Source organism: Hyalella azteca, unplaced genomic scaffold, assembly GCF_000764305.2.
Source record: "Hyalella azteca isolate HAZT.00-mixed unplaced genomic scaffold, Hazt_2.0.2 contig8426, whole genome shotgun sequence".
NCBI classification, from domain to species: Eukaryota; Metazoa; Arthropoda; class Malacostraca; order Amphipoda; family Hyalellidae; genus Hyalella; species Hyalella azteca.
In genome coordinates this window covers 2,872-18,863 of record NW_025938520.1, presented here as the reverse complement: position 1 = coordinate 18,863, position 15,992 = coordinate 2,872, and the positions used below count along the sequence as shown (strand labels likewise).

Below are 15,992 nucleotides of genomic sequence, written 5' to 3'. Positions count from 1 at the left end.
GATGTAAAGAGCTAATTAGCGTATATCGATGTAAAGAGCTAATTAGCGTATATGGATGTAAAGAGCTAATTAGCGTATATCGATGTAAAGAGCTAATTAGCGTATATCGATGTAGAGAGCTAATGAAACAATGTGTGTTGCAGGCAGACTTAGCTCGTCCCCCTGCTCCCACCTACAAGCAAGATCTGAGCGATCTCTTCGACTACAAGTATTGCACGGACGTCGACCTGGTGTTCCAAGGAGCTGTCTTCCCCGTGCATCGAGCCATTCTCTCGTCTCGCTGTCCTTACTTCCAGGTGAGAAATTCTCTTCTTTTCCTTGATGCCTTCATGCCAACCTCGTCATTTTGATGAAACCTTGATCTTGGATCATGACTTGTCCTGTTCGAACTTCTTCAACGAAATGTTGTGCCTAAGTGTTCTTTAATGTTGTCTGCTCTGGTACCTTAATGTCAAAATTTAACTGGAGAGAAATTATCAATCTTTTTATTTTGTTTTTGTCCTATCATTTGTTACTATATAGTGTTTTTTTTTTAATACCGCAATATTCTTTTATTGTTAAAATAATTAGATTGATTGAATTCATATTGCAGGATGTGCTGCGAAAGATTCCCGGCTATGGTGCCCAGATCGGCGTGGACATACGCACCCCTGGCATAGACATCCCCATGTTCAGCGCCCTGCTGCGGTACCTTTACACCGGCGAGTTTAACCCTTACGACGGCACAAGCAAGCCTCATCAGATGCGTCTCAGTAACATGGACCTGCTGCTGCAGCTCTGTGAAGAGTTCGGCACTCCTAACCCTCTCGAGTGTGATCTTAGGTACCTGCTAGACTCTGGGGATTATTCCGACTGTGTCCTGGTGTTCTCTTCTTCTGCAGACAATTCTGGTACCGCGGGAACAAACGCTGGTGAGAGCACTAATGTTGGTGTAGGTGGTGGCAGTGTGAGTGGTGGCAGCGTAGGGGGAGACTCAGGAAGTTTGAGTGGCGGCCACTCATCAGATTACGGTTTCCACAATCGTCTAGAAGTGTATTGTCACAAATCTATCCTAAGCGCGCGGTCTCCTTTCTTCAGAAGTTTAATACAGCGACGACAACGCTACAGCGAGGAAGCTGGACTTTGTAATGTGAACGCCGTGACTCCTCCGACCAGAATAGTTTTGGATGAAGGAGTCATTCCTAAACGTTATGCTCGCGTGCTGTTACAAGCTGTGTATTTGGATACATTAGACCTGAACTGCATAATACGCGACAGCGGCAGCAGCAACAGCCTGAGTGAAGCGCAGAGTATGACGGTAACGGGCCGCGCTCATCTCACGATCGTGGAGGAAGCCATGGAAGTCTACCAGATCGGCCGTTTCCTGGAACTCGATATTCTGACCCAGAGCTGTGAAGATCTTATTGTTGAGAGCTTGAGTTTGGAGAACCTGGTGTCTGTTCTGCAGTGGAGCAGACAGAGTCACGGCTCTGCCTGGGTGCAGCGGCAGGCTCTGCATTATCTGAGGGAGGAATTTTCTCAGGTGGTACAGTCGCCCGTGCTGCTCGAGCTTGACAAGATGACTCTCATCCATGCCCTCATGTCGGACTTCCTGCAGGCAGCAGAGCTCGAGGTGCTGCAGAGCGTGCTCAGGTGGGGTGAACATCAGCTCGTCAAAAGGATGGAGGAGCGAGAGCCAAATCTCGTGTCACAAACGGCGCACTCCGTTACCAGGAAAGGATTACGCAAACGAGATTTGAACGATGTCGAGCTGAGAGAAATTTTGAGCGAGTTGCTGCCACACGTGAGAATGGATCACGTGTTGCCGCCTACACACGAGGTTTTCATTCAGGCCATCAAACGTGGTCTTGTCTCGACGCCACCGAGCCACATGATCGGGGCGGACACCACCAACTACCGCATCAACGCCTGGATACGAGGCAAGAACAACGGTCTCTTCGTCAAGCCGAGACTCTTCACTCCATACGCTGAGGAGGTCAAAACAATACTGGACGAGCAGGCAGGTGCTGGCGTGTCCGTGCGGTTGCCGTGCTACGTGTCTCACATTCCTGACACGCTGTACATGGTTGACCAACACCGCCCTGCGTCGACCAATGTAACCAGCACCGTCGACTTGGTCCCGTCAACGGTCCCCATCCCTGAGCCTGAGGTAGTGGCTGGGATGGTGCGCCGTGAGCGGGAACTCACTGCCAGTCCCGGGTACCAGCGGGCCGCGGGACTTCTTTTTGCAGACCGGCGCATGATGCGTCGACGCGTGCGCCTGCGCGTGGTGCGTGAATTTAACTTGCCTGACACCGTGGCTGAGGTGCTGGAGAACGCCACCTACACGGACGAGGCGCAGCAGACGCCGCACTGCCACGTCAGGGACGAGGGGCGCTCCAGGCTTCACCCTCCCGAATTCATCACGGAGGCCATGGCTGGTGACCCGCGCGCTGATAGTTTGGCCGTGTCCATGCCGGACTCCGAACCTCCCTTGAGTGACGTTGTTCCTGACGTGGCTTTAGCGTCCTCTTCTTTATCTGCCCTGCATTTGTCTTCGATGGGAGGAGGGGGCCACGGCATGCCTATGGAGGGCGGAGGGACTTGGCATCGGCGTGGATCGTCTCATCGGAGCAGTCGAAGCAATCGGCAGTCTTCTCCTGGCTCGAAGCAGAGGACTTCAGCCAGTTTAGAGGCCCTCGAACGCACGTCTCTGGGCAGCTGCAAAAATCTAGAGAGGCTGGCGGACCATTCGACCATGGCTCTAGATCTGGTGGATGGGTCAGCTCAGTACGGCTACGTCAGAGGTTCCTGCAAGTCTGGCAAACTGAACAGGTCATCTCGCCCACAGTTGAGCGTGCCTGTCTCTGTGCAGTCACTGAATCCCTCTTTGACTTCCGTATCCATCCTGCCGCCGCCTCCTTCATCATTACAATATTCTTGTTCATTGACTCCTCCTGCCACTCAACTTCACTTGCCGCACTCCTACACTCTCAAGCATCCTCCTCGCGCCTCGTCCTTACATCATTACTCGACTCTCAACCCCCGGCTGCACACGGTGGGCACCGGGCACCACGCACTCCAACATTCCAATAGATTAGCCTACACGCCGCCTCCGGTGCTGCATCCCACCACGCAGGTACCAATTGGCATCGACAATGTACCAGCCGGAACCCCTCCTATGTTCCTCTGACAGTACCTTTACAATACATTTCATCCTTCACCACAACACAAGAACACGCTTAGCAAATCCAATCAAAGGCTCTCGCAGTCTTCCGTGTGCACTGGCTTGAGTTCAGTCTCTCCGTACCAACGCCAGTCTCATGAATCCCTTTTCTCTACAACCTCTTCCCCACCTTGCTCTTCTGCAGCCGCCTTATCTTTTGCTTCCATCTTTTCGTCTCCCGCCGCCTCTTGTACGCCTCAGAGTCAATATTCCAGCACTCTACTGCCTTCAACTGCTGCTTCAGCTCATAATAGTTACGATGCTCTGTACCAGAGTCGATATTCTCACTCAGAGCTGCAGAAGCCGACGTTGTCATCACGGCGCTCGTCTCCCCGTCACCATCGCTCGTCTCTCCAACTTCCCCCGCAATTTCATTCCGAGTTTTCATCGGAGTTTCCTGCTCATTTCAGCACCGAGTTTTTGGCCCCAACTCCAAAGTTGCAGTACTTGTCTCAATCAGCTACTCTCCGCCATTACCCTGGACACCACCACGTGCTGCCTGGGCATTCATCTGGACTCTATTCATCGAGTCCCACTCCAGCTATGGAACAAACACCCCCTGTGGGAGGTGTGGCAGCAACGTCTTATTCCAGCCACCACCGCAGACTGGACAACTTTCAAAGCATCGATGCCTATAACAGACATTGTAGTGAGTCGTTCAGTGGACAGCCTCTCGACCGCCGCATGCCGCCAAACTACGGAACAATTGGCCGCTCCTGGACCTCAGGACGTCCCTACACGCCCCTCTTCTGACCCTCTGAGGCGGCCCCGCCTCTGCCACCTCGGCGGTTCAGTCCACACGTTTGCCTCAACTACAAGACCTGTTGAGACTTGCTGCTGACTGCAAGACCTGTTGAGACTTGCTGCTGACTGCAAGACCTGTTGAGACTTGCTGCTGACTACAAGACCTGTTGAGACTTGCTGCTGACCACCTCAACAAACGCAACTAACTGCTAGGTTTATTGAAGGAAGTGGCTCAAGTAGCATGAATATATAGATGCTCAACTGCTTACATGCGTTTCAGGACGATAACTCACCTTTTGCTCATCTGTTGAAACCAGTGCCGTGTTCATCACACTGTTCTACATCTGTTTAACCCATATTGATGATATGAATTTCATCGTAGGTATTCTGAACAGTGTAAGTAAGTTCTATGTCATACTCAAAATTAACAAGTGTAACTAATTGTTTATATTAGAAGTTGGGATAGTTACGAGATAGTTTTTAAACTTACAAAGAAAAGTGACAACTTACGTAGGTATTTTATTCGAATGTAACCTATGCGTCTTTGGTGTGGTGAAGAGTGAATGGAGTGGCAATATCGTCATGAACAGAACTCGAGTGCTCCAAATAACTGTGAAGAGTTAACTCGAGTGCTCCAAATAACTGTGAAGAGTTAACTCGAGTGCTGCAAATAACTGTGAAGAGTTAGAACCTAAGGACCTCCGAACACTAGCTGCTACAGCTGGTAGTACAAGTCATCAGCTCCTTGATGTTGATCTGATTTTTGCAGTGCAATCTTTGAAAATATTCTCCTATTTAACTGCCCGCGCTCTATAATTTGTTGTTTTATTCGTGGCTTCTAAAGTTGTTTAATTTGAAACTGTTCCATGTACAGTGTTTTATTACGGCTTCATCCATCTGTCTATTTATTGTAGATTTTAATATTGGATTTAAGGTATGTGTTGTTCTCTTACAAGGAAACTACTGAACTGTTATTGTTAGTTATTCAGTATCGAGATTACCTAGAAGATGTGGCTGAGGGTTGCGTCGATTAACTTGAGTTGTTTTATGGTAGGTTTGCTTGTAATGCAATGGATTTAAGCAACATGGAGGACTCGTTCTCGGACCAGCGGTTAATACGATAGAATATCGCGCTAATAAATACCGTGGCCGAGTGTGCAGCGAACAGCTCGTTGGTCTTGCAGTATATTCAACACTGAGACGCGCTCACCAGGGTTTTAATTCATGCAGTGGCTTCCTTTTTTATTATTTGTCTGGCGAGTTTCTTTACTAATGTGGCGAGTCCCATGCCAGCGTTGAAACGTTGATAGTAACTTCTTCAATGCAATCTTAGTTTCATCGTTGTGAGTGAATTAAATTGAGATCACAGCTAAGCTATAAATTGACCATTCTTTATTACTTATTGGGTTTGAAAAACCATTTATTTATTTTCTAATGTTCTAAGTAGGTACACTTTTTAAATATATAAACGTTTTGGCACTGTTATCGTTGTCTCCATGTTTCTTCTTTAATCAAATCAATTTTTAATATCTTGCACATTATTGCCAGAGATGATACTTCTAGCTACGATCAGCCGTAGTTCGAGTACCTAGTTAAGTTTCTAGGTTCTCCTCCGTGAATACGCGCTGCATCTCTTGCTTAGCTATTTTCATTTGCTGTAGCGCTCTGTAACAGATTTATTTATATCTCTACACTCGTTCTACATGTTGTTGTATCTTTATTATAACTCTTCGTTACACTTTTCTTATCCTCATTTATTAACTCTTGCTTCTGGCGGGATGACCACATAGGAAGTGTGTCTCTTATGCTGTTTTTGTCGACCTGCATAATAGAACTCTAAGCTGTTCTCGGGCTCAGTTGGTAAATTAATTACATTCTATGAGATCATTTTAATGATATCCTTTAATCAATGCCACGACGTATGAATTATACGTTCTTTTCCTTTTTTTTCTAATGTAAAAATGTCTTTGCTGCGGGAATCATTGTCACTTGCCTTTTAAAATTCTGTACCAAAAAGTAATATTGTAGTAGGTACTACGGCATCGACGGTTAAATTCGAATTTTATTTAATAAATATATGTTTTTATCGAGAACAGCTGTTGAACTCTGGTCTGACGACAAGGCTTTTTGAAAGCAAGCGATTTCGGTTATCATAATATATTGTTTTGTGTTGCAAATTTTGCGTCGTGATAGCACTTCTTCCTTGTCTCATTTATGGACGTTCTCACTTGGCTGTCTGAAAAAATGGTTTATGAATTTTTTTATCGAGTTGCGTTCCAAATCGTTATTCATGCCTGTGAAAATGTGAAATTAGTTGAGAAGTATCTCATGAGTCAACTATTCCCAGGTATGTTATGCCGTCACATTGTTCACTACGTATGTGTGTTCTGTGACGTTCTCCCACGCAATCCATATTCTGTTCACGATGCTTTCATAGTACAGCTCCTGGTCAGACTGTTGGTGACGGTCGCTCGTTGTTAGTGATGGCACCAGAGTTTGCCTTGCAAGGCAAAGCATTCCCCACAATTAAGGCTTAAGGGAAGAAATGCATTAAGAAATTAGGGCCTTAATCAGATCAAGTGCATGCAGTCGCCCGGGCTGCTGCCGCTGTGTGCGAGACGGTCACCAAATTTTCCGTCGTGCTAAAGATGTAAATAAGGATTTATTCTTGGTGTTCATGATGTCGTTGGTGGTTGTTGTAACTTCTACGAGTATGGAGATTTTAATGAACTAATGCGGTGTGAGATTCGTATAATAATGCTGAGCATGATGTTTAATTCTGCACGTTAAGATGAACACCTTCAAGGGTCTTACAGGACTGCTGCCTTGGCAGTATCCCTTCAAGGGATATGCTTATTATTTCCCTCTTGGCTTCTCTTCCTTCTAGCCTTCAATAATGTATTTTTTTAGGTAATTATGATCCCTTGCTAAAGCTACTTTCTTATACTTCCAATCATCTTCTGTTCGTATTTCCCTTATCCTACTAATTATTTTTAGCAGCTTATCCCGTACTTTTCTCCTGTTTTGTGTCTCTCATATCGCGCTTCCTCGTCCAATTCTTTTCTTCACTGACAAAATTCTCTGCAATTCAACTCCGTCACAAACTAGTGTATTAATTCCTACTTTATGAGCTTTATTTTCTCTGTGATTATTTGTTCTGTTTATTTGGTCCGTAGGCCTTGTTAACATCTGCAATGTCGCTTCCGTTAGCTCAAGCCGCTATCTCCTATTCATTGCTCTATTCGATATTTATTTTAAATTATTTTTGTTTGTCAAAACATGAGATGAAAATGAAATTGGCGCAGAGTTGCTTGACGAGTTATAAATTTTTTTTACCAGGTAATTTTTGTCTCATCTACCATCTACATCGCAGTGAGAGAGTCATTTGCTTGCAGGATGTCAACCTGTGGTGGGAAGTTCTTGGGAACAACATTATATATTTGCAATGCCATGTACTCCTTTACTATTCTTATAAATCTTATTATGTATCAGGCCAATTGTTAGCATTTATAAAATATTATTTTTCACATTTGGCAGCTGTGCAATACTCGCCCTCATGTTTTGATACATCACGTGGGCATTTCTTGTGTATTGATATTATTTAGTGTAAATTGTGAAAGATTTTTATTTCTAGGATAATTATCTCCTACGCGCTGGCGTTCAGTTAAACACACGAACATTACTTCTATTTGCTCACTTAAATTGTGCTAAGCTTACATAAACGAATTAACTCGCGTTTACTTTGACCGGCTCGTGGGTTATTAGAGTTAGCTGTGTAAGCGGCATGCTGGAATCAAACCTACTTCATGTGTTGTAGCTATAATGACCACACCACACTCCAGGCCTTCCTGGCAGCTTTTTTGTTCGCCGATTGCCACGGATGTGTATTTTCGATGTTTCCACATCGTCCTCTGCTCTTGATGTTCGCCAAATCATTCCTGCGCGCCGATGAGGCGTTAGATTCTCGTATCCATCACCCTTCAGCATAACATTGCCACTCGAGTCGTGACTAAAAGAATGTTCAAGGCTGAGCATGCATGCAGCTGTCTTTAATTTAATGATTATCACAGATGATATGGTAGCAACTTTTTATTTAATGATGATCACATATTCCTGGTTACCTGATGACATGCACAGTTTTTGAACGCTGGCTCCAGCTTCACAGGCGTTTTTTTGCCGTTCGTCGTCTTGGATGTTTGATTTTCGTGACTTTTTTGTCTAGAGGATTTGTTTGTTTCTTGAAGCTATGCTTGTATTTTTGAAGACTTCGCTTGCATTCTTGACGTTATTTTGTGCACTTGTGACGGTCAGTTCAACGTTCACGGTCTTCTGCAGACGACCCGTGCCGAGCGGTCACATGTGTTTTCCATTTAGGGTTTTATTCTCGTGATTGTGCGTTCTCACGTCTGGTGTATAGTCTCTACTATACGCTATAGCACTGCGATATAAGTGGTGGCTGTAGTTGGGTTATAAATCATCAACCGTGTTATGTATTTTTTTTATTCTACTGCTACATATTATTCATTTTCATTGTTCCATATGGCTATATATCCCATAATTTTAATTCAGAAACGATTCTCAATTTTCTTTGTTGCCACAAAAAAAAAGATTAGGTAGTTGGAAGCAAAGCTGGCAACTAGGCTACTAGGGTCAAGATATGATAGTAAAGAACCCCTATCCGTCGAGCTCGTTTTATAAGTGTGGGAAGGTGTATTATCTCGAGGCCTGCATCATCTCATGGCGCGTCTTGTGTCTAAGTTCCAAAACTTTGGTCATGTAATTAACGATTATTATCTAGCCGCCGATAAAGCGACCATGATTTTCAAGACTGAGATGAGCCGAGTGTATTTATGAACCTCATTGAATCTCTGGAGTGTAATGCCGTGTAAATATGTATGTAGTTCTCACCCTCAACATAACACGTTTCTCACGTTCTCGTGTGTGCCCTGTAATGTTGCGCTGCGCTGTCTCCACAGACGATCGCGCGTGCCGCTGTCGTTCTTAGTCGTAACGCCTTCCCCTGTCTTTATTTGAGGTAAAAAGTCCCTATCACTTGACAAATTTGCTAACTACCATTAATTCATAAATGCATGTCAAGACATCATCTTCATGCGACTTGAAAATGTGATGATGTTAATTTCTGTAACGGTTTGTTAATGTAAAATGTATTCTCTTAACAGACCAGATTAATCAATTCTGGATCTCAAATACCGCATACTTTGAAAATCCAATAAATTGGCGCAAGACTTTCCTACCGTGAATTGTTACTTGTGAAATTTCCACATTTTGTAGTGATTTCTATGTATTCAGCACTTCATTAATTCCCTCTTAAATATCATGAAGATTATGACCACTTTATGACCATAGGTCTGTCATATATTCGCCTTCCGACGAGAGAGATATAGAGACATGAAGATGCATAGCTTGGCGATACGTCGTGTGCATGTTATTCCTGTTCTTTCCCATACGTTGATGATCACGTCAGCGGTGTTCATGTACTTAAATATATAAAGTTTTACCAATAAATTTTATGACATCACACCGCTCGTATATCTTCTGTGCAGTCCTCACGTCGTTTAAATCATCGTGGTTTGTTGGTGGAAGAGATAACGCGTTGGCTGCAAGTTACATGGGCAGATGTTGGCTGGAGTCTAGGAAGGCGTTTAACCTTCTACCGCCTGACATGAGTAACCGGGGCGATATTCTCACAAGCCTACTTCCCAAAAAAGATACGTTCTAGTAAGCGCAAAATGACATGCACTGATGGTTGCCGCCACGTACAACTTTTACATGTTCTGTTTTGCGTACAAACGTCCTCAGGTTGCTTCACTCAATAGTTTACGTATAATTTAAGTTGAAAGTTATGTTCCCCGAGAGTGACATACGGCGCTAGAGGGTTAAGGCGATGATATGCTTGAAAAATTGATGCAAACTTCAACATGGTGAGAAATCATGTCCAAAGTATGTCCTTGTAGAATCATTTGAATTCATTATAACCATCGTACTCGAGGGTAGGAAAGAACTTAGATCCTGATTAATTCGAGCAATGCGACAGTGACCTCTTCAAATAACTTCAATCAGTTAAAAGTGTTGAAAAAATTCATTGACAAAAATCTTTTATGCGTTCGACTGGAGGGACTGTAGCTGTGTAATTTTTAGTACCAATTTACTTCCGGATTTTGATAGCTGGAACGCACGATTGGGCAGTAAGGGAAACGGTAGTCCTTAGCTGACTTCTGACGAGTGCTGTTAATGCCGCTCTCCCAGGCTGCACTTGGCACTTGAAAATGCCTGAAAAAAAAAAAAACTAGAAATTTATTCGCTTCAAAAGGGCAAAAATGTTCATATTTTCCGATTATCAGTAGAGCCGTTGTTGAAATAAGATTAGTATAAATTACTTTTTAAATTCAATTTAGAAATTACCTCAAACGTATAATTTCGTTCTGGTCAAAATAAAAACTGCTGTTCGAATTTCACGAGTGACACTTCATGCCGGGGTCGAAGTAACTGGGTGCGACGCAGTAGGGCTTTTCGAAGTTCAGGGCTTCCTGCAGCAGGGTTTTTTCCAAACCGATGTTCTCAAAGTCATTATGATAGCTATTTTTTTGAGAGTTCTTTGAGAAGCCCAATTAAACCAAATAAATATCACATTAATATGTTGGCTTGGGACCAATTGTAACTTTTATCATCTCAATTAAAACATTTGATCAGAGTTCCAGCTCATGATTAGGTATCTTCTTCTATTGGATCCACACTATGGCTTTACGTGAAGAAGAATACCATCTGATTTTAGTGATTTATTTTCTATCCTCAGTATATACCCAAATCTCGCGGGCTTGTCTTATATATATTGATTACCGCCTTGTTGACCATAGTTCACTCTTACACGCGCGCCGTAACGCCTCCAAAGAATTATCACGTTTTGCGCTTTCATCGATTCTCCTCCTCAGCTGAACTTTTTACTCATTCGCATAATATCAGTCACTTCTCAGTGCATGCCAACATGTCGTTAAAAATGAATTTACACTGGATATTCATACCTGAAGTGCTTGAGTTCTAAGAAACGCAAGCACCGGCGAGGATCGAACACCAGGCTCCAGCCTCCAGCAGCTGTCCACCTGCTGGAGCCCCAGACCACTACACGCGGGCACGCGGCTTAGTCGCGGTTTTTATGAAGTGTTATACGTACGCCTAACCCAATAAATTGGACTACTAATCTTAGTAATAACAAATTGGGTGATTGAATTGCGTATGCGTCGCTCATATTTGTTGCTATCTACAAAAGAACACGTGTGTAATGAAACAAAACACCACCAGAATTTTATCACCTAGATTAGATTGTCTCATTGTCTGTTCTGTTCAACGCGTATCAAATTTTATATATATAGCAACCCGGTGTATGNTGTATGGTATTTTAACGGTTATTCGTAAATAAATATTCACGTCGTGTCGCAGTATTCATCTTAATCTGTACCTAAATGGAAGTTGTATTCATTAAAGTTTCCGCTGATGTGGCAGTTTTCTGTGGTTCTCCACAGAAAATTATTCCTCTATTGGTGATGCATTGCATTGGCAGCGATCCTTGTACGTGTTATTTCTATCGTCGAAATCACAAAACCTCCGGTGATAGTTCTTCGTTCCTATCTACCTACTTGTATTATCAATCAATGAGTTACTTTTTTTTGAGCGGTAAAAGCCGTAAAAATTGATCGGCCAAGCCTTCGTTGTTAAAAATTACTAAACTTTCGGTCATAAGGTATTTTTGTACGACAGGTTTCTGTAAAGAGAGATGACAAACGGATCGTCATTAAACTAAGAAAGTGCGGGAGAACTTCATGACTGCATACGGTCGTGAGCGATGAGACAGCTCAACCTACCTCTACGACAGGTTCTGTGTTACTGAATACTGAGGTGAGAGGTCTGAGACAGTGCTGCCAGCGACTATTTTTCGAAAAAACCTAGATTATACCTTCGAAAAAACCTAGAATTGAATGAAAAAACCTAGATTTATCATAACATGTAATTAATAGTAATAAATCCTTGTTGTTCACATAGGAAAGAGTATGGATATATATAGGGATAAGCATAAATGACAATTTAACATATTTTCAATTTTTTGAACAGTTATTTAACATATTACAATTATCATTCATCCTAATCCCCCGCGTAAACAACAGCTTTATCAGCATGTCTTGCATACACTAATTTACTTTCATATCTCCTGTAAATGGCTCCTGTAACTGACCACGTTTCGTCCACGTTATTTGTTTGTTATTTGAGGTCTTCACGTTATTAACTTGAGAGAAAATTCTCTCGACGCAGGCTGATGAATGCAGAAGAACTGACATATTTATAATAAATTTTGATTAAATTTCAAATTTGGGTTGGCCAAGACTATCTTTTACGGTTCTAAGGCTATGCCAAAATTCCGGAATGCTGACAGTTCTGCTGTTCTCTGTGAGGTGTAAGTCCTTGGTTACATTGAAGCTTCGGTATTCATCGTCAAGATCATTTAATTTATCTTTAGGCTCCAGATTTTTGAACTGTGCCGCTAATGTTGCAATGGAAAAAGTGAATAATTGCAGACAAAGCTTGTGGGTTTAAAATGTTAAGTTGTGCAATAATTCTTCTATCAGCAAATGAAAATCTGTGTTTGATTTGTACCCACAATGCTACTGTGAAGTTCAAACAGTCTTTTCTGAATTTTCCGCGAATGTCATCATTATAGCCAGCGCGCTAGGGGCTCTTGCTCCAACATTGCCATTGTTCTACCACTACCACTAAGAAATATATCTTCAAGAAGTTTGAATGGTTTCCTATAGCTTGGATCTACATCACATAGTTTTGATTTTGTCAAGCATTCTCCATTTATGAAATAGCTTAATATTTTTTATATTCAGCATATCCCATCGCGAGAAGGGCATGCATCATAAAATGTTCAGATTGACATTCCAAGTTGAGTGCATTACCTTTCTTCAGAACATATTAAACAAAACATAGCATATGTTTCGTGTCGCGACTAATTAGTAAATCATAAATTTTACGAGTTCCATAAAATTGATCCGTTTTTGCCTGCGACTCAACGTAAAGAATCAAAGCATCCCACTGCTACAATACAACTGAAATTGCATGCTCTCTCGACTGGGCTGGGTAGTGAACTGAACTGCCTCTTATTTTTTAACGACACGCACGCGAACTGAACGAGTTCTGTACGAAGATGTATTAGAAATGAAAGCAAGTAGTATATCCACTTTCTTGACAATAATTATTGATTGATTTTTGCTTTCAGTGTATCATTCTCAAAAAAACTTAGATTTAGATAAGTTTGTAAATTAAAAACCTAGAAACCTAGCTGGAAGCTCAAAAAACCTAGATCTGAGTTTATAAACCTAGCGCTGGCAGCACTGGTCTGAGACTCTGAGTCCTGAGATCATGAGATGATCGTGAGATCTGCATCTGGGACTGGGAGACTAGGAACACTGGATTCTGGCTGCTTCTGGCAGGCTGGGAACTTTGTGGCAAGTTAGCAAGTGGCAAATCAGTGGCAAGTGGCAACTACTGCACCTGCAGTGCTCCTTTCAGCTCGGGTGCCAAAAATTGAATTTACTTTAATCTAGTAGAATTTATATTCAGCATTTCACTCTCTATAGCTGGTGAATAGAACATTAGAGCATAGATGCTATATGTAACTCCTTTTCTTCTAACTGTGTGAATGATAGCGCCTGCATGTAAAGAATTATGTACTTGCATACGTACTTACACGAGCATCGTCGTTTATATCACATCATATCATAGTTATGACGGCGCTGAAGAATAGGCCTGTGACCTGTCGCCGATTCTTGTACTTTGCGTACTTGTTCACAGGACATCTGGATACAAGTCCTTTGACCGGATCTTCGAAAATGACGATAGCTTGAAATAGCTACTAGACTTCCACCAGTTAGATATATGGTGCTAGGCATTTCAAGTCTGAACATATATTTCAGTTCTAGTCAGTTCTTGAACGGGTTCATGCTAGGAGATTAAACTACGTAATCAGGGAGGCTATTCATTATGTTGGTGACTCGAAGTGTCAAGAAGTGTTGTCGCGTGGATGAGATGGTAGCAAGCGAAATATTGTCGTGAGTGGCATGCGGCCTATAGTTCGCATACGGCCTTAACGTGCCATACGAATTATCGAATAATAGCGAAGTGGCTTGTTCATAGCGTCACGACATGCAGACGGGCGCGAGCACGACGAGATTTGAGAGAAACGGCCTATCTACCGTGCGGCCCATATTGTTGCCCGCTACGGCCTAAAACGCACGCGCCACGGCCTGGATTTCTGACTACACTAATACGATGTTAGAGCAACTGCCGGTTAGTTCGTGGAACAACTGCATCTGACATGCTGGTGTACCATGCTATGACATTCCGTTTCACATTAAACGCTCCGAACTGACGAAGATGATCTGTTGAATATATTCTTTCAATTGAACTGTAGAAGATGTTCTTTGAATTCAGACTGCAAAAGATAGAACTGGGACTGAAATAGGCAAATTTTCATTTCTTATATTTTTTCCTTCTAGCAGGCTATGTGATAGGCCCCTGGATCATTAATATGACCATGTGTTGCCTCATCACAAAGAAATATCAGAGCCAGCTGCAGTTGGCTCTGATATTTCAAACGAACCCGAGGAGACAACTATCTTTAATTACATTGGTGGCCAGTATACTGCAAGTTTTGTAAGCTTGGAAGTGTGAGATAATAGTATTTGCAACTCTAGTTTTGTGGTATTTCTTGATATTTTTCAGCGTTATTTTTTGGCAAAACGTCAGAAGTGACTTCACGTTAGGTTACAAAGATGTTGACCTGCGCGCGTTTGTTGTGCAAAGCTGTGAGCGCAATGAAAGAGCACTTGAGCATGAACGTTTCAGAGGGAAGAAGTGATATAATTTGCGAAAATTAGAAGTAGAAAAAGAGATTGAGTTGGGTAGATTGGAACTAGAGCGTGAAAGAATTCTTGCAATTGATACTGGTAAATCTGCTGGACAATCCGGTATTAGAGCTAACATTAAATTAACGACCTATCATATGGTGACGATGTTGCTGTAGATCTACGTAACTTTGAGAAAGTTCGAGACGCAAATGGTTGGAATGCGGCTGTAGCTATTTCCGTGATGGTGAATGATGTGTTACTTCTAAAGTTAGTAGTTTGTTTGACAACATTCCATCTTAACTTCCTGATGAAGAGATCAAATGTCTGATTATAAGTAGCTTTGGACTAACTGTGAACGATTATCAAAAGAAATTTATATCTGTAAAACAGTCAACCGAAAGCATTACTCAACTTGTGCTGTATTTGAAGGAAAGTGTCATTGCACTGTGCAATGAAGTCTCCGTGTCATTGCAATGTGCTTACTTTAAGAGTGATATTGATGTAGTGCGCATTCCTAATTAACCTTTGTACCTGTTGACAGGGCACGTACCTGCAGGTTCTATTTGTGCATATAAAGCTGGCAATGTCCAAAATAGTCTGTATTGAAAGATTTTGACCCCGAATTGGATGATCGTGTTATTGAGCTGCTGTTTGGACAGGACGTAAGAGGACTGTTGTTGGAAAAAAAATATGCTTATGTGCAACCAGTAAATACTGACATATCTCATTAATTTTTTTGCTTTATTGTAAGGTGAAAACGATAAATTCAAAGGAGTTAGAGCATTCGAAAGTTGTATTCTAGTTTTTGCCGTTAGTTTCATTAGGCACCCTAATGTACATCCCCTTCAGCCTTCTGTTTCTTTCCGGGATTCTACCTCGGACTTGTCTGGAATCTTCAAAATGACTGCCTCATTATGGGCAATTTTAACACCCACCATACCTCCTGCTTATTCTATATAGGAGACCTGAGAGCTGCGACAAATGAATCATTATTGCCTCCTTCTTCGGTATTCTCGACGAGGATTCCCCGACCAGTCTCCTCGCCTGAACCGTCATCTCCCCCATTATTAGCGCCACTCTTGCTTGACACGGCCTCTCAAGTCACACTAAACTATCACCACTTT

At 42.6% G+C, this 15,992-nt stretch overlaps 1 protein-coding gene across 2 annotated transcripts in view; it reads left to right on the top strand.

Annotated features, from left to right (window-relative positions):
• LOC108674096 (BTB/POZ domain-containing protein 7) overlaps positions 1–4,929 on the top strand; it is a 12,327-nt gene extending 7,398 nt beyond the window's left edge. For both annotated transcript variants that reach the window (XM_047881635.1, XM_018162000.2), the window contains exons 4-5: positions 144–296; positions 593–4,929. In XM_047881635.1, the coding sequence (XP_047737591.1) occupies positions 144–296; positions 593–3,172 (2,733 nt within the window). In that variant the 3' untranslated portion in view covers positions 3,173–4,929. The remainder of the gene's footprint in view (positions 1–143; positions 297–592) is intronic.
• The last annotated feature ends 11,063 nt before the right edge of the window (positions 4,930–15,992 follow it).